Source organism: Crocuta crocuta, unplaced genomic scaffold, assembly GCF_008692635.1.
Source record: "Crocuta crocuta isolate KB4526 unplaced genomic scaffold, BGI_CrCroc_1.0 scaffold343, whole genome shotgun sequence".
In the NCBI taxonomy this organism is placed as follows: domain Eukaryota; kingdom Metazoa; phylum Chordata; class Mammalia; order Carnivora; family Hyaenidae; genus Crocuta; species Crocuta crocuta.
The window spans coordinates 6,657,644-6,673,961 of NW_027532679.1; the positions used below are offsets into that span (position 1 = coordinate 6,657,644).

At 35.3% G+C, this 16,318-nt stretch overlaps 1 protein-coding gene across 1 annotated transcript in view; it reads left to right on the plus strand.

The window, feature by feature from the left end:
* The window catches only part of GABRA1 (gamma-aminobutyric acid type A receptor subunit alpha1), a 61,420-nt gene that overhangs the window by 16,992 nt on the left and 28,110 nt on the right, over positions 1 to 16,318 (plus strand). The window contains exons 4-6 of the mRNA XM_077780767.1: positions 3,699 to 3,766; positions 10,999 to 11,219; positions 13,583 to 13,665. Of these exons, the coding sequence (XP_077636893.1) occupies positions 3,699 to 3,766; positions 10,999 to 11,219; positions 13,583 to 13,665 (372 nt within the window). The remainder of the gene's footprint in view (positions 1 to 3,698; positions 3,767 to 10,998; positions 11,220 to 13,582; positions 13,666 to 16,318) is intronic.

Here is a 16,318-nt window from a genome sequence, read left to right on the forward strand (position 1 = left end):
TTGAAAACTTGCACTCTGAATTATAAATCTTCTGTCTTAAAGAAGAATGACTTCACTTATCACTAAGGAAATTGCTAGTGAGCTGGAGTGAAAGACATACTTTTGGTCAAAGGAACCTATTTCTTATCACTGAAATTGTACTCAATTAATGAGAATGTGGTTTGAGGGTAATCATTAGGTATGTATTTTTGAAAAAAAGAGGGAGAAGAAAACATAAGATGTTAGCAGTGGATTTATGTGAATGGTAGTATTTTAGGGAGTTAAATTTTTCTTCATTTTTTTGAAATTTCCAAACATAGTATGAAGATTTAAAAAGTTAAATAAACAACATAATGCATTATATTGGCCATATGTTTACCTGAAAGCTTTTATAACATTTTAGAGTAGCATTTCCAGATAAGTTTGGGAAGTACAGTGGTAAACAAGGTTGATCACATTTATTTAGAACATGATTCTTAGAGACATTAGCATGCTAATCTTCATGATGAATCTTCCAGAGGCATACATAATAAGCAGAGGTTTTTAGCAGTGGAAACTGGACCATCACAAACAGCTGATGACAAATCAAAGAAAACTGTTTGGGTATGTGGTAAGGAAAATATTTTAGAGGGGAAAATGTAAAAAGTGTTGCTCCTTTTCTCTAGTTAATCTTATCCCAAGTTCCAGACAGCTTCCTGGATTTCACTGCATTGTGCTTGGTGCCATCACCCACCTGTTCCATTTAGTAGTTGAGTGGTCACTGCAGGACCTTCCCCTTACCCGCAGGCAACCTTCAGTTTGGGGACTTGGAAATTTTGTTACCTTAACCTTACGGTTTGTGAATATGTTTGGAGGGGAAACAGGATGAACAGAGAGCAAAAATCAGAAACTCTTTAAGGATATCTATATGATTAGAGAGCAGGGTGAGAAGGTCATTTGAGAGACTCATGAGGTGAGGGGTCTCGGTCGGGGTACATACCCGGGAATATTACAGTGGTGACTCTTGGGAAATATCAGAGGGAGGTAGTTAGTGGAAAATAAATGAAGCACTTGAAGATGATGGACTGGTTATGTAATATACTTAAAAGATAAAAGATTAAAGAAATAAACTTCTTAAGTGTGATTACAGCCATTTGTGTGAACTGCTTTGCATTTATGCCTACTGTCTATATGGCACCCTAACAATTATGTGTGGCAATAAAGGTATATAAATTTAACCATGTTTTACATTCTATTTTATTGGTACAGTAATCTTTATAAATAGACTATTTGGTCTTTATAATTTGTTAGTTATATAGCATCGTCATTTACTAACAATCTAAAATAGCAGAGGGAAAGAGCCCATATATTTGGAAAGTGGATATCTCACTTCTTTGGAGCGCTTTATCATGCTAGATTAAACAGATTGGTTGTTCCTAAAACATCTGCTAAGCCAACTTTTGTAAAGCTAGCTACCTTGGGGAATTACCTTGAAGTGCAGAAATTATGCCCTGCCTGCACCCAAGAAATAGATAATGGTGATAAAGGAGTTCAGGAAAGCTGTCCCACACTGTCAAGCAGTTGCAAGTGTGCAGACAGGGACTCATATATATTTCCCAAATGAACATGCATTTAATAGTAGATCCCTGCCACAAAAATAAAAGTAAAAGCATTTTAATGCTGCAGATGTCACTCAGATCTATAAGATATTCACTGTAAGTCTTACAGCTTATAACCTGCAGAGAATTAAAACAGCCTTGGAAACAAAATTAGATTGAGCCATTCAGTTAGAAAAATAAATAAAATAACAGGATGATCTAACTATTTTAAGACTTATGTAGAAAGAAAATACAGATATTAATTTTTTCTGATTACACAATTTGTAGTGCTTTTAATAGCAAGAAATTAATCTGTAAATCATAAATAAAATTATTGCCTACAAGGAGCATACCTGGTACACAAGGAATTAGGATGCAAATATGCCCAATTTTCTATTATCTGTTGTCTTTTTTGTATTTTTTTCATGACAAGAAGTGCATATTTTATCATACCAAAAAGTAGTGATGGCTCCTTTGCTTGAACTAGAAAAGATAATGCTGAAAGAGAAAGGCCAAAGTGAGCTCAATTAATAAAATAAATTCTGGTTTTTGTGAATAGATAGCATACATTCTCTTTTTATTATTGTTTTAATTGAAAGTCAGGCCATGATATTCCAATAAAGTACGAACTCTAGATGGAGTCTTAAGAAATAACAGATGTTTAAACTGAGAAAAAGGATTAGTGTAGTAAAAAATACATATGGAAAGAGAGTGCAATAAAAAGAGAGAAATGTATGCACTGGGAAGATAACTGCAGAAGGGGAGAGGGTGGGGGCAGGTAGAAGAGGCAAATGGTTATTGCAGCTGAGATGTCGCTGATGGCTGCTCCTTCCAAGTGACACAGTTGCTGTAGAATGTTAACACTGATGTTGGAAGTGAGTTCTAAAAACACTGCTCTATTTTCTTTGTCTCAATGTCCTCCATTTTGAAGTTTTTAAAGGGTAATTCCCAGATAATTCTTATGTCAAGGGACTCATTTAAGCATTTTGGAGCCAATGAAATTGTTATCCAAAAAAAGAAATGAAAAAAAAAAGGAAAAAAAAGAAAAATATTGGATTGGTGGTTGAAGGGATTATCTCAACCTCCAACTTAGATTACCATTTGTGGTACATAGTATGTGTAGTATGTAACATGACCTTCTTGAGAGAAACTTATACTGTGTATTTACTGTTTACAATTGAGTTGCTCAGAGATAAAATTCTTGATTTTCAAAAGAATTCATTATTGAATATATTGGATAACATTTTTAATGTCCTACCTCAGAGACACAAATGTCCTGATAAATAAAACGAATTGCTTAAGATACTGGGCTGTTATTTCTCAGAGCTACAGTTGAAAATGAAAAAGCCATCTTCTTCATTCTCACCTTCAAACAAACTGTGTCCTTATATGAAAGCAACATTTCTCTATTTTGGGGGGGAGGGAGACTGTATATACTTGAAAATGTGTTGAGTTGTCACCAAACTAAAATAAATTTGTTTTATTGATTGATATATGCCTCAGAGACTAGTAAAATAAAATCACATTGAACTTGAAATGGAATTTATTAAATGAACTTTTTTTCTGTGCCAATATATATCCTTCTTATCCTCAAAATTGAAAATATTTGTATAGGTTGTCAGCTTTCCCCAGGGAGTAATTTGGATAGTTCAGTTATGATTTAGTGCCAGAAAGCAGTCATTTGTAAAACATACCCTTGAGTCCTTAAAGAGTTAATAAAGCTTGCTGCAGTATACTATATACTTCCCAAGAGTATCCTAAATACCTGGAGGATCTGGCGAGCTCTGTAAGAATGTTGAAGCTGAAATCATACCCATATGCTAACATTGTTATTACAATGTGAAATGGCTTCGTATCATTTAGGAAAGTGTGTCCATTATTGAAGAATTCATTAACCAGCAGCTGAGTCCTCCATAGAGTCAGCCTCCCAAAGTGGCATAGTTAGGCTCCATTCTCCATTGAAAAATATTAACTGTGAAATTTCTTGTGTAAGCAGCAAATTATCAGGACTACACAGTGGACCAATTTTAGAAATAGCTAATCAAAGCCAATAAATTTCCCATTTGGGTGTGAGTATGTGGTGGTGAGATCTAATAAGGACTATTGATGGATATTCACTGTCCCAATTTCCTGCTTCATCAGAGCGTGTAACTGAAGTGAAGACTGACATCTTCGTCACCAGTTTCGGCCCTGTTTCAGACCATGATATGGTAAGTGACACTGCATTTTTGGTTTTCTTGGTATATTTTCTAAACTTAACTTTGGAAAGAAAAATACAGACCAAGTATTTAGAGAGCAACTTCAAATAGCTTGGCTGTATCTTTGTGTCTTTCCATATGTGTAATATGTAATATATACTTATATATAATATATAATATTTATATAATAGGAATATATTAAACAGAGAAATAGTTAAAACATATTGGTGGGAAATATGTAACTTCACTGCAAAAGGCATTCATTAAATTATTGCCAAGAATGAAAATAAAATTAATACATACCTGTTGTTTTCTGTTCCAAACCCAATAAATTAACATGGATTTCTCTTCTGTCTGATGGGAATTGGTAAATCTGTAGAGCTTTCAAGGTATTATGTAATATTTGTGAACTGATAACAGCCAAGCTCCTATAGAAGCAAAAATAATCATAAAGAGCCTATAAAGACGTATCATTATGAATATTTCAAAGATCTATGTATTGAATATTTTTGAAATGCCTTTTTGTTGACACCATCTTTACATAAAAGTCCTCTGATTTCATAGTAGTTCAAATGATTCAAATAAAAGTTACAGAAAATATTAGTTTAGACCAGCATTTCCCAAAGTGTAGAAGCTCACAGATTGGCAGGGTAAAAGCTCTGACAAATACTGATGTAAGATAACCTGTTTAACTACATTTAAGCTAGTGTTTTCCAATCATATTTGCCCAAAACCTTTTATATGATACCTGTTGATGTTCTGTAGAACTAGTATTCTGTGAGTCAAACACTGGGAAGTGCTGGCTCAGGATAATTAGATATTTTAGATGTTAACACAGGTTATGAAATGTACCAACTATGCCAATCAGAGTTAGCAGAGCATAAGAGAGACAGCAAAGTGATAGATAAGAATACAGATTTCTGAACCAGAATGTTGCCTGGGTTTATAATCCGAGCTTTCACAGTTATATTGTATATTGTTGTATTCTTGGGAAGTTCTTTAATATCTGTTTGCCTCAGTTTCTTTACATGTAAGATGGGAGTAATAACAATACCTCATGGGGTTATCACAAACATTAAATCAATTCATATGTGAAAGCATTTAAAAAATTCTTGCATATAGCAAGCACTCAATGAATGTCAGACATTATTACTATGCAAGAAGTAGAGATATAAAAGTAGCCATAATTGTGGATTTATTCCTTTGACAACTTGTTATAGTGGTTGGTCTATAGACCATTTTATTGAAATACTGAGTTCCACAGTAGTTTTTGCTAACCTGATCACTCTCTGAGGACCTCTCGTGATTCTCCTATGTTTTTTAAACACTTTTTAAATGTTTTATTTATTTCTGAGAAAGAGAGGCAACATGAGCAGGGGAGGGTCAGAGAGAGAGGGAGATACAGAATCTGAAGCAGGCTCCAGGCTCTGAGATGGCTGTCAGCACAGAGCCCGACACGGGGCTCGAACCCACAAACTGTGAGATCATGACCTGAGCTGAAGTTGGACGCTTAACCAACTGAGCCACCCAGGTGCCCCAATTCTCCTATGTTGGAATCCTGTCTTACAACACTATTCTTTCATGTTACTACTCTAATGAAAAACATTTAAAAGATCCAAGTGAGGTTTAAGGTCAGATTTAAACTTCTCTTCCTGTATTTCATACACTCCGTAGATGATGTTACTACTCATCCTCACTTGTTCCTAATACTGACTACTTACTTTAGTTATTTGCTTACGTACTACTTTCTGTGAGGCAATACCACTTGGAGTGGGTGAACTTGTCAAGGATTCAGTCAGGTAAATTCAGATCTCACCACTACCAATAGCATAACCTTGGTGAGTGTGTAAGTCTCAAAATACTAAAATGGGTATGTTATTGTAATTGCCTTTCCTTATATGATAGTTAGGAATTTTATATGACCTATATAAGTAAAGTGTTTATAGACAGTGCTAAAAAAAGATAGTTGTTATTTTTGTCTCTGAATGTCTTACCATGCCATGTACCCTTCATGGAAATTCCCTCTATATTATACCCATCTAAATCCTACGTTTCTATAAAGGCCCAAATAAAAACCCGAAAGCTTAATGAACACTTTTTTTTTTAATGAATCCAATAATGGATTAAGTTTCCCTTTCTGCATTCTAGTCACATTTATTGACAGTAAAATAACAATTTAGCTTTTGACCTCATTTATAACAATGCTTTGTAAAGTTATCTCTTTTATATAAATGCCTTACTTTCCTCAAGTGATGCCAAGAAATATAAAAGACACATTTGTTTCATATCCCTCACAGTATCACTGTATCACTGGGCTGTGTGTTGACTTACTACTTATTTAATGATTGGTTAACAAGTCTATATTGTCTTTAAAAAAATAAAGTCTTATGGGGCTTAGTAAACAATACCCTCTTTCCTGTGTGAGTTCTGAGCCTTTTTAGAAATAATAGAGTAATGGATTTGGAAAATGAGAATATGATCTTTATTACTAATAATGATGGTACTGCAGAAAGTGGCATATATCTGCAGAAAAGTGGGCTTGCAGACAGTGAACATCAGAATCAGATTACCACCCAGTCAATAGGCAACACTTTGGACTCCTTCTGTTAGGGCATAGACTGTCCATGTGAAACTTCTAACATGGAGAAACATAGCAGAATTTGTGAGTCTTATGGGCAGCACACAGCAGGAGGAAGCTGAGATAGGCAAGATAGATTTCTCCTTCCAAATTTACCCATCAAATTAAATTATTCTTCCTCCTCCCCTCCCCAAATAGAAGGGTGGAAGGGAATGAGGAGCATTTAGAAGTTTTACACTGCTAAAGCTCTCTTCTCATCAGTGGAAACATTGAGAGGGGATGAGGCATTACAAACATCACACACTAATAATGATATTATTTCTCCTCCTCCTCCTCAATATTATAACTATCATCATCATAATTAAAAATGAATATTCTCTATCTCTGGCATCTTTCATAATGCCTCACAAAGAGTAGATGCCGCATGGGAGTTGTTAAGAAAGAGTGTTCAAATAAAGGCCAATGCAATCAAAAACTTCTCTTGAAAATATTTGATATACTTTTGAGTCATTGGTTTTGATTGTGATTTAAGGGACGACAGTTTTGTTTTGTTTGTCTTGGACTAAAGGTACATATGTCTGTCCTATGATTATTGTGACTTTTTTCATACATGGCCTTGGGTCAAATATCAGATAGGAAGAAGGAACAGAGTGTCTAAGCCAGTTATACTTCCTATTGTCTAAAATTCCTGAACTAAACAATGTTTGAATTGTTCTGTCAAGGACCAAATTAGTCAGGTCTACAACTGATATGTTAAGTGGCTAGTGGAAATTATACCTGGCCAATTCTTCTGGGAGGATTACTCATTAAAACCACATTATGGGAGGGGTGCCTCGATATCTCAGTAGGTTAAGTGTCTGACTGTGGACTTCAGCTCAGGTCATGATATCACAGTTCAGTTGATGGGATCAAACCCTAAATCGGGCTCTCCACTTAAAGTGCTGAGCTTGCTTGGGATTCTCTCTCTCTTCTCTCTCTGCCCCTCATTTACTCACTTTCTTTCAAAATAAGTAAATAAACTTAAAAAAAACTTTAATCCATATTATGGGAGAATTATGCATAAAGAGCAGTGTAGTATGATTTAGAGGCTATCAAAATTAGAAGGCCAAATTAAAGAGCTATTTTTCAAGACAAGAAAACCTTCCTAGTTTTTAAAATGAGAACTACTAAAATATCTAATTAATAAGAGTAGCCATAACAACATTCAACATTATTGAATGTTTATACTATATGATGCACCATGATAACAGTTTTATAGATCATATTTCATCTAGTACTCATACAATGCATTTTACCTACATATTACTATTACCCACAGTTTCTAGAGGAAGAAAGTGACCTACCTATCTAGGTAGCAACTTGAACTCAGGCTCTGTGTCCCTAGAGACTCTGCAGCTCCCAAGGCATCTGACTTCATCTGGAATAGAAAACAAAATTAGGACAACTCCTTAGCTTTATTTTAAAAACCATTAATTGGCAATCAAACAGCACATTCCCAGGGCACTAGGTTCTGACAGAAATATCCAGGCAGCACAATCACAGAGCCCTGTTTTCCTTGGTACTTAAAATGTAGGAAGTCAGAGAACACACAGATGGTAATAGATGGTGCAAGTGGGAACACTTCCATACAATATGTATTTAGAAACATCACGAATGTTTTGTCCCAGTCTTCAGAATAAGACTCACATTCTCCAGGGACCCGCTGTATTGAACAGGGTCACTTGGAGAGATTTTTCACTTGAGTGGTGGGGGCTGGAACACCGGACCTCGAACAGATTCTTCACCAGAGCTTCCTCTTTGTTAAGACAGTTTTCTCTATAATCTTTTCTTGTGCCTTCTGATTTTGCTTTGCTTGCTTACTACCACCTCACTTTCCTCAGGTTTCTTATCCAGCTACTCATCCAAATAACACTCTTTCATTCCCAGTGACATTGAAATCTAATCTAAATCTTGTTGATTAAAAACAAAAATAAAATCGGGAGACAAATACTTCCAGTGTTTACTGAGAACTTCCTATGTTTTAGACATTCTTGCAAACTGTTAACTTACATTAACTCACTTCTCACAATAGGCCAGTGAAATCAGTACTGCCATGATCTCCACTTTCTAGTTTGGAAATTGGAGTTTAGAAAGGTAAGAAAGTGACTTCAAATCATATATCTGGAAGACAGACCCATAGGTCTCCTTTCCTCTCTCTCATTCCACCTTCCTAAAGAAAGAGCTCTGGCCCATCCCGGCCTAATGAAATCTGTCCCTGAAGGGGAGGTCATGCTTCTCCCAGGGCAATATTGCAGGGGCCATTCTCAGAAAATGAGAAACCAAATATTTACACTCTTCACTAGACAGGATTTGATCATTATTGAGTGCTTTTATTTCAGTTTTCATTTCTACTTCAGACTGAAGGGAACATGGGAGTGAAAGCTTATCCAGTTAATTTCGTAGTGTATGTGTGTGTGCCTGCCCATGCCACCAGTACAATATTAGAAGGGAGAATATCGTAAATGAATTCAGGCATTTAAATGTATGCCATTAGCACAGGTAAGTAAAACTGGTTGTAAACATGACAAAGACATAAACATGAGCAATTTGGCAAGTTTTGACATAAGTTTTTTGGAATCATTGACTTTGTATGTAGCTTGTCAAAGATTTTAAGGTTTTTAAAATATTTAACATTTAGTTCATTTTCAAAAATCTCCTTGGAGTGAGCAAACAAATGAACAAAGTTTTTGGATTCATGGGAATATGGTCAGTTTAGGCATCCTCGAAATCTTGATTCACAAGTGACTATTCCCTCTCCTGTTTGATCAGGCTAAAGTAGTTCAGTTGGACAGAAAATAGAGCTTATGTGGCTGATTCTGAGTAATAGAAATATCATCATTATCATATCCCCATCTCACAAGCTTGTCTGTTGTCCAGAGATGAGAATACACACAGCTCAGGGTAAATCCTTCCATTGCTTCCTGGGTAAGCACTGCTACTCTGTATCACTAGCACTGCTACTCCATATCACTTCCCCACAAAGCCCATAGGCTCCCTCCCCATTTCTCTCCTCATGGAAAAATGCCATTCCAAGCCTATCGTACTCCATGAGTTTTCCTTACAGCATCCAAGTCTAGACAGTTTCTCCCTCTGCTAAATTAAAAGATGCTTAAGAAATGTTTCTTGGTGAGTAAATTCCTATGTCATGTATCCCAGTGCCATTTCAAAACCTCATACTTGCAGACACAGAAAAACCTAAGCAATGATCAAGGTAGTTTATCTTGCCCACAAAAATAAACTGGCATTATGCTACACTTCCTTCTTGCTATCTCTGTCAGTATTTAGCACTAAGCCTGATCCACTGTAAACTATCCAAAAATCATTGTTAGCTACTTGATCAGTAAGAGCTGAGCAATGCCAAACGTGTGGCAGAAGGATAAACCTTTATTCAGTCTTTACCCAATCTTACTTAAACCCTGAGAAAGAGACAGGTGGTTAAAGTCATGCACAAAATGCCTAGACACAGACATTATATATTCTACATGTTCTAAAGATGATAATGTATAAGATTTAAAAAAACACAACAGCTTTCTGATGCATCAAGGTTTAGGGGTTTAAGAAAATGTAACATGATGTTTTCAAGTTCGTCTTCCTTCCAATTTGGAGCACACTAAGATTAATGGAGAACGTGGTAATCTTTATTTCAAACCATTAAGTTCCAAATTTAGTGTCAGTGTAGCAACTGCTGCAAGGAAGATGGATATTACCCTTTTCAATTTTAGGAGCTGGTAAGTCACATTGCTTGTTTTCAGATTAGCAGATGTTTGTCTCTGGGTATTGCCATAAGGAATGCTGTGTTTATTCAAATAAATAGATTCCCTGGCCGTGAATGATGATAAGCTTCACACATTTCTCATGTGTCTTATACACACATAATCACACAAACACACGCTCACACACACTCACATATTCTGGGGTATTTTTTTGTTTTGTTTTGTTTTGTTTGGCAAAGATCCCAATTAACAGTGAAACAGATTCTTAATTCTCATGATGTTCTTTGTTGTAAAGAATTGAAAGTCTCTGCACATTATATGTGAAAAAAGAAAAAAGATTACTTAGCCAAAAAGGGTATGGTATTGTCACACTCTTATTAGAAGCTAGAAGAAGAGAGAGGAAAGCACAACCATAGAAGCCATAGTGGATGATTTAAGTTTGCTGTGGGATTTTCAGAAACTATGGAAGCCTTCCCCTCCTCTCTCCTCTGTCCCAAATACTATGCTTTATCATAACTGGAATTACCCAATTTAAACATTTTCCTACATGTAGGAAGCTCTAACATAAATTTTATTTATTTGTACTATATTCTGTTTTTTTTTTTGAATGCTGATGTGGTGGAGGTTTGGGAAGTAGGCCATGATTTTCCTTTCACATATCTCAGGAGATAATCATTGGTGTTTTTCTCGCCAAGAAATATGTCAGTCATCTAGGTGTTTTTAAAAAAAGGATTATGCCAGCCAGTGATTCACCTGCCACCAATATGTACAGGTCACCACGAGTTTACTTCTGGAAACATCACCTAGCTCATATTTTGCTTCTAGGTTACAGAAATTATGCATGGTCTGTGTAAGCTATTTGCATTGCAAAATACAGCTCAGTGTACTCTTTGCCTTTTTCCAAAATTACCTAGGAATATACAATAGATGTATTTTTCCGTCAAAGCTGGAAGGATGAAAGATTAAAATTTAAAGGACCCATGACAGTTCTCCGGTTGAATAACCTAATGGCAAGTAAGATCTGGACTCCAGATACCTTTTTTCATAATGGAAAGAAGTCAGTGGCACACAACATGACCATGCCCAACAAACTCCTGAGGATCACAGAGGATGGTACCTTGTTGTATACCATGAGGTAAGGATGACTGTGTTCTGTTTGGGAATCTTTCTGAACTTCTTTCTCTTCCATATACATGTGATCATGAAGCCAATGGGCCATGGTAGAGTGTCTGGTTTCCTGTCTGTCCTGTTTTACAACTTTAGTAATTACTCTGCTGTGAAAAATAAATTGACTGAAATATTATGCAAGTATTGAGGTGTTAAGTAAAATGATTAGACAAAATAGAAAAAAAGTTTATAATGTATATTAAGTAATATCTCTCCAACATACTCTAATTCAGTATGATGAACTTCTTCCCCTTACTATTAACCCCATATATTCCTGCATACCAATAAGGTCTAGATTAAATTTCTATAAGCTATCTCAAAGTATGTATCTGAAAATGCTTCTACTTTACAAGGAAGGGGTGGAATAAAGCGAAGGGGAAAAATTAGAACAGCACAAGTCGTAAAAACCATAGATTCATGTGGAAGTATACATTTAGAAGGATTTATAATGATATTATTAGCTATACTGAGGAAAAAATATTCTTAGTTTTGCTTAAATTGAAGAATACATGCACATATATATGCATGTATTTCTGCTTTATGAATGTTTCCCTCAGATTACTGGAAAATCTAGCAGCTTTATGAATGTTTCCCTCAGATTACTAGAAAATCTAGCAGCTAGATACCATTGATTCATTTGTGGTTGAATGAAGGAAACATGAATCAAAAAGGTTGTGAATATTTTTAAAGAAAAAATATTTAAAATATCATTAATTGATAAGAAATGAAAAATTGTCCAGAATTTGTTCTTAAGGGAAGGAGTTATTTCATACCCAAGTGACTTGTTAGAATGTTATTTTCGTAGATCTGCACAGTACTTGGTAATTCATACCTGTCCAATTATTCCTTTGGCAAGAAAAGGTAATTGAGGTAAAAACCTAGACTTGCTAGAGTTTGTTTAGCATGGGAATAGAGTGATATTTTGCTTTAAAAAAAAGCCTCCAGAATTCCTACCTTTTTATACAAAAATATCCAAGTGGAAAAGAAGGGAAAAAATGCTTCAAGAGCCATTTTAGATGTTGGATTCAACTAGTAAGTTTATAATAGGACTTAAAGAATGAAAAATTTTCAAAAAAAAAAAGAAAAGAAAAGAGAGAAAATAGATCAGTGGACAGATGTGTTGAGACCTTTCCAGATCATCCAAGTAGGATCTATTTATAATTGAAACTTGAAATATTCTCCCCTTGTAAAATATCTTGTTTTTGAGTGTAAGTTCAGTATTTATTTCTCCTAAGTGGCACTTTTTTGGATGCAGGACTTGCATATCTGGTAAGTTTACCGACTAATGCTTTCTGATGTATGCAGTGTTCATCAATAACTAGACTGTATCTCCCATCTTCTAATTTTCTCACCACCTTTGCTAATATGTTATCACTTTCCTTAATATTTTAGTTTTTTCACATTTTAGTTTTAAAATGTGAGTTTAATCATTAATTTACCCATTTCATATTTGCTTCAATCAGTATTATAATCACTTAATGAGTTTACTGGCCATAAAGCCATCCTGACCACATTTCTTGAGCTACTTAGAATATGAGTAAACATATTTTATAAAAACCATGTGGGCAATTTGGTATACATCACTTCATTATTCCCACCAAACAAGATCAAACGTATTTCAGTGAAATTTTTTCCTTTTATCCTTTTTCAAACATAAATAGAACTCATATTCCCTAAAGACAGGAACTAAAGAGAAGCACTGTAGAGTCCAGGCTTCAATTAGGCAGTAGATTTGTAAAGAAAATGAAATGGTTAGAACATAGTGAGATCACACACAAACTCTCAGAGGAGAATTTACGTTATTCTCAATCTCACAAAGCCTGAGGACAGTTCCTCCTTCACCTACTCCTTTGTCATTTTATGCACCTGGTGCTATTTTAGGGAAGGAGATGGAAGGAGATAGGAAGAGCTGCCCTGAGGAGAGAAAGCATTCTCTTCTCTTCCATGCCACCCATGTCTTCTTCTCCACCAAGTCTTTATACAAGTATTTATTTGCTTACAATTAATTTTAGTCTCCAAAGATTTGCTGGATCTATGTAGATGAGGTGATGATCCTTGTCTCTGGAAACAGTAACAAGGCTTGCCCATCATACAAAATCTAGTGTCGTCTATTTTCTCAAAACCAAAAAATGGATAGAATCCAGTCATTGTTGTAAACAATTCCTTCTAGATCTTTTGATTAACAGCTCAGAAGAGTGCAGTAGTTTGTGTGGGCTTCTCTTGCTTTGTTAATATATTAGCTATAGTTAATAACACACCAGTTGTATTTATCAGAAAGTTTCTAATCTATGGGGCTCTTGTTTATTTCTGTTGTTTTCCTTAATTGATAAGGCTGACGGTGAGAGCTGAGTGTCCAATGCATTTAGAGGACTTCCCTATGGATGCCCATGCCTGCCCACTAAAATTTGGAAGCTGTGAGTAAATTTATTTTAATTTTTCTTTTTTCTTACGAGAGACCTACATCTTTAAAAAGAAAGCTCCAGTTAGTAATGTCTGTTAGAAAGGTAAAGAGCATGAATAAAATTTGTATAGTGATTTGCTGCAAGTACTTTCTATAAGTAATAATCTTTTATATCATTTTTAATGTTATTTCAGGAAGAGAGTATTCCCTATTTCCTCAATGAGAAAGAATGGATTTAATTAATTAGTAGAAAAATTCTACTTTTGTTAAAGTTGTATTCATAGAAAAACAAGTGGGGTATGGATGTTTTTACTCCATAGATAATATCTTCCCTCCAATAAATGGAGATCATTTTGTTTATTTTGTATCATTGCTGACATTTGTTTAACCTTAAGGATATTGCAAATTGTGGGGCACCTGGGTGGTTTAGTTGGTTAAATGTCCAACTTAGCTTCGGGTATATGATCTCAGGGTTTGTGAGTTCGTGTCCTGCATCCTGCCTCGGATTCTGTGTCTCCCTGTCTCTCTGCCCCTCCCCTACTCATGCTCTGTCTCTCTCCATCTCTCTTTCAAAAATAAATAAACATTAAAAAATTTTCTTTAAAAACCAATATTGCAAGTTGTTTATCAGATGGAAATATTGGCAGGTGGCAGCAGCAGATGATACTTTTTTCTTAATAATGAAGCCTACACCTAAAAAAGATATTGCCAGAAAAGAATTTACCCTAATTGTAGTGTTTAGAAAAGTTCTAGGTCTGTTTTGATATCCCATGAAATTCATGTGTCTATTAATGCTTTTGAAGGTATCCTAGCTACCTTTATGATAATGGTCTGGGCTTCTGCTGTTTGAAAATATGCAGGCAAATATCAGAGAAGCCAAGAGAACCTTGGCCCGTGGAGTCAGGTTCTTTGGCCCTCCTCAATCCTTCTGCTTTGACTAGCATGCACACAGAAAGTGACCAATGTATTCCTGGTTTCCTGCAGGAGAGTTACTTACAAATACTGAGTCAACTACTGGACTACCTAACCAGCTTTCTGTTCCCACTAGACAGACAGTCTAAGCAACTATTTTGGTGAAGGTATGATTCATAGAAAAAAATAGTGGTAGTGTAGGAAGACAGCAAGCAAAGAAAATAGCAAAGGGCCTTCAGGCTCCTGGCAGAAGCAGTCATGGAGAGACAAGTGTCTCTATTTATAAATCTAATTCCATCCTGAAACCCAAGGACAGACTACTTCAAAAATTGTCAGCCAAACAGGACTTTGGTGATAACTCCCACCTCCCCACTCTTTCCCCAATTTAATGTGTACTCTACATTATGGACTACTATGTTTTCTCTTGATTACCACTTTCATCTTTAACAATAATATTATGTATTATGTGTTACTTGTATGCTGGACAGTATATTAAACATTTGAATATGTTTATATATTATAACATAATATTATATATTATATCTTTCTTATAGTTAGGAAGATCATACATTACAGTTTGCCTGGGACTCTACTTATTTATGCCTAATATCCTGGCATAACTACTAATAGTGTCCCCTTTTACCTTCAGAAATACCTTGTCTTGGACAACAAATTACTTGGTTAGTATATTAGTAATGCTTTCAAGCAATTTGTATAGCTGAAAAAACGAGTTTTTATTTTAATATGAGATGAATGAAGGTGATTGTTGGTTGATTGTTGGTTAGTCAGTATCTCAATAAGGATGATGTTTTAAGAAGTCCTTAGATATTCTTCCTGATCACAAAATGGCTGCTGCAACTTCAGCCATTGCATCTGTTTTCAAAATAAAGAACAGTGGACAAAAAAGAAAGAACTAGGGCCATATAAAAAAGATAAAAACTTTCCTTAAAATCTTAGCAGACATTTACTCACATCTCATTAATTAAAGATGTGTCCCATTGCCAGTGCTAACTGCAAATGAGGCTGGGAAGAAATGTTCTTAAGTAGGCGCATTGTCAGCCTACTTAACAAGAAAATAGGAGGTATTCTAGGAAGGGGGAAATGGATAGTGAGTAGAAAACAAATAGTGTCTTTTGTAAGAAAACTCAACAAATCTGTTTTTCACCTCAGAGCCTTTATACATACTGTTCTCTCTATTTGGGTTACTCTTCCCTTGGTTCTGAGTGGGACTGGCTTCTTTTATTTTTCCACTTCTCAGTATAAATTTCATTTCCTAGGGATTTCCCTAATGACCTTATCTAAATTTACATACAGTCCCTCCAATCTTCTTGATTACAGTATATGTTTAATTTAGATGTATTAGAACAATAATTATTAGTTTTGTTTATTGGTTGACATTTTTATTGTCTGGAGACTGAAAACTCCATGAGAGCACAGTCTATTTTGTTCAGTGTTTCCTAACACAGAGCCTAATATAATGGAGACACTCAATAAATATTTATTGAATGGATAAAAATTATAATAATCAGATTTGAAATGTCCCTTCAATGTTTAAGTCTCAGAAAAGATAGACGACTTAAGGCCTACGGGGAATTAAAGAAACAGAGAAGAGTTGACACTGAAAGGTACGACATCTGAGCTCAGTGGGAGAGCACCATGACTAATTACCATTGCCTGCCATTGGCTCAAGAAGAAGCAGCAGTTGTTGATTTATCATGTAGTTAGTTCTCTGACCCGGCCTAATTAGCACACTT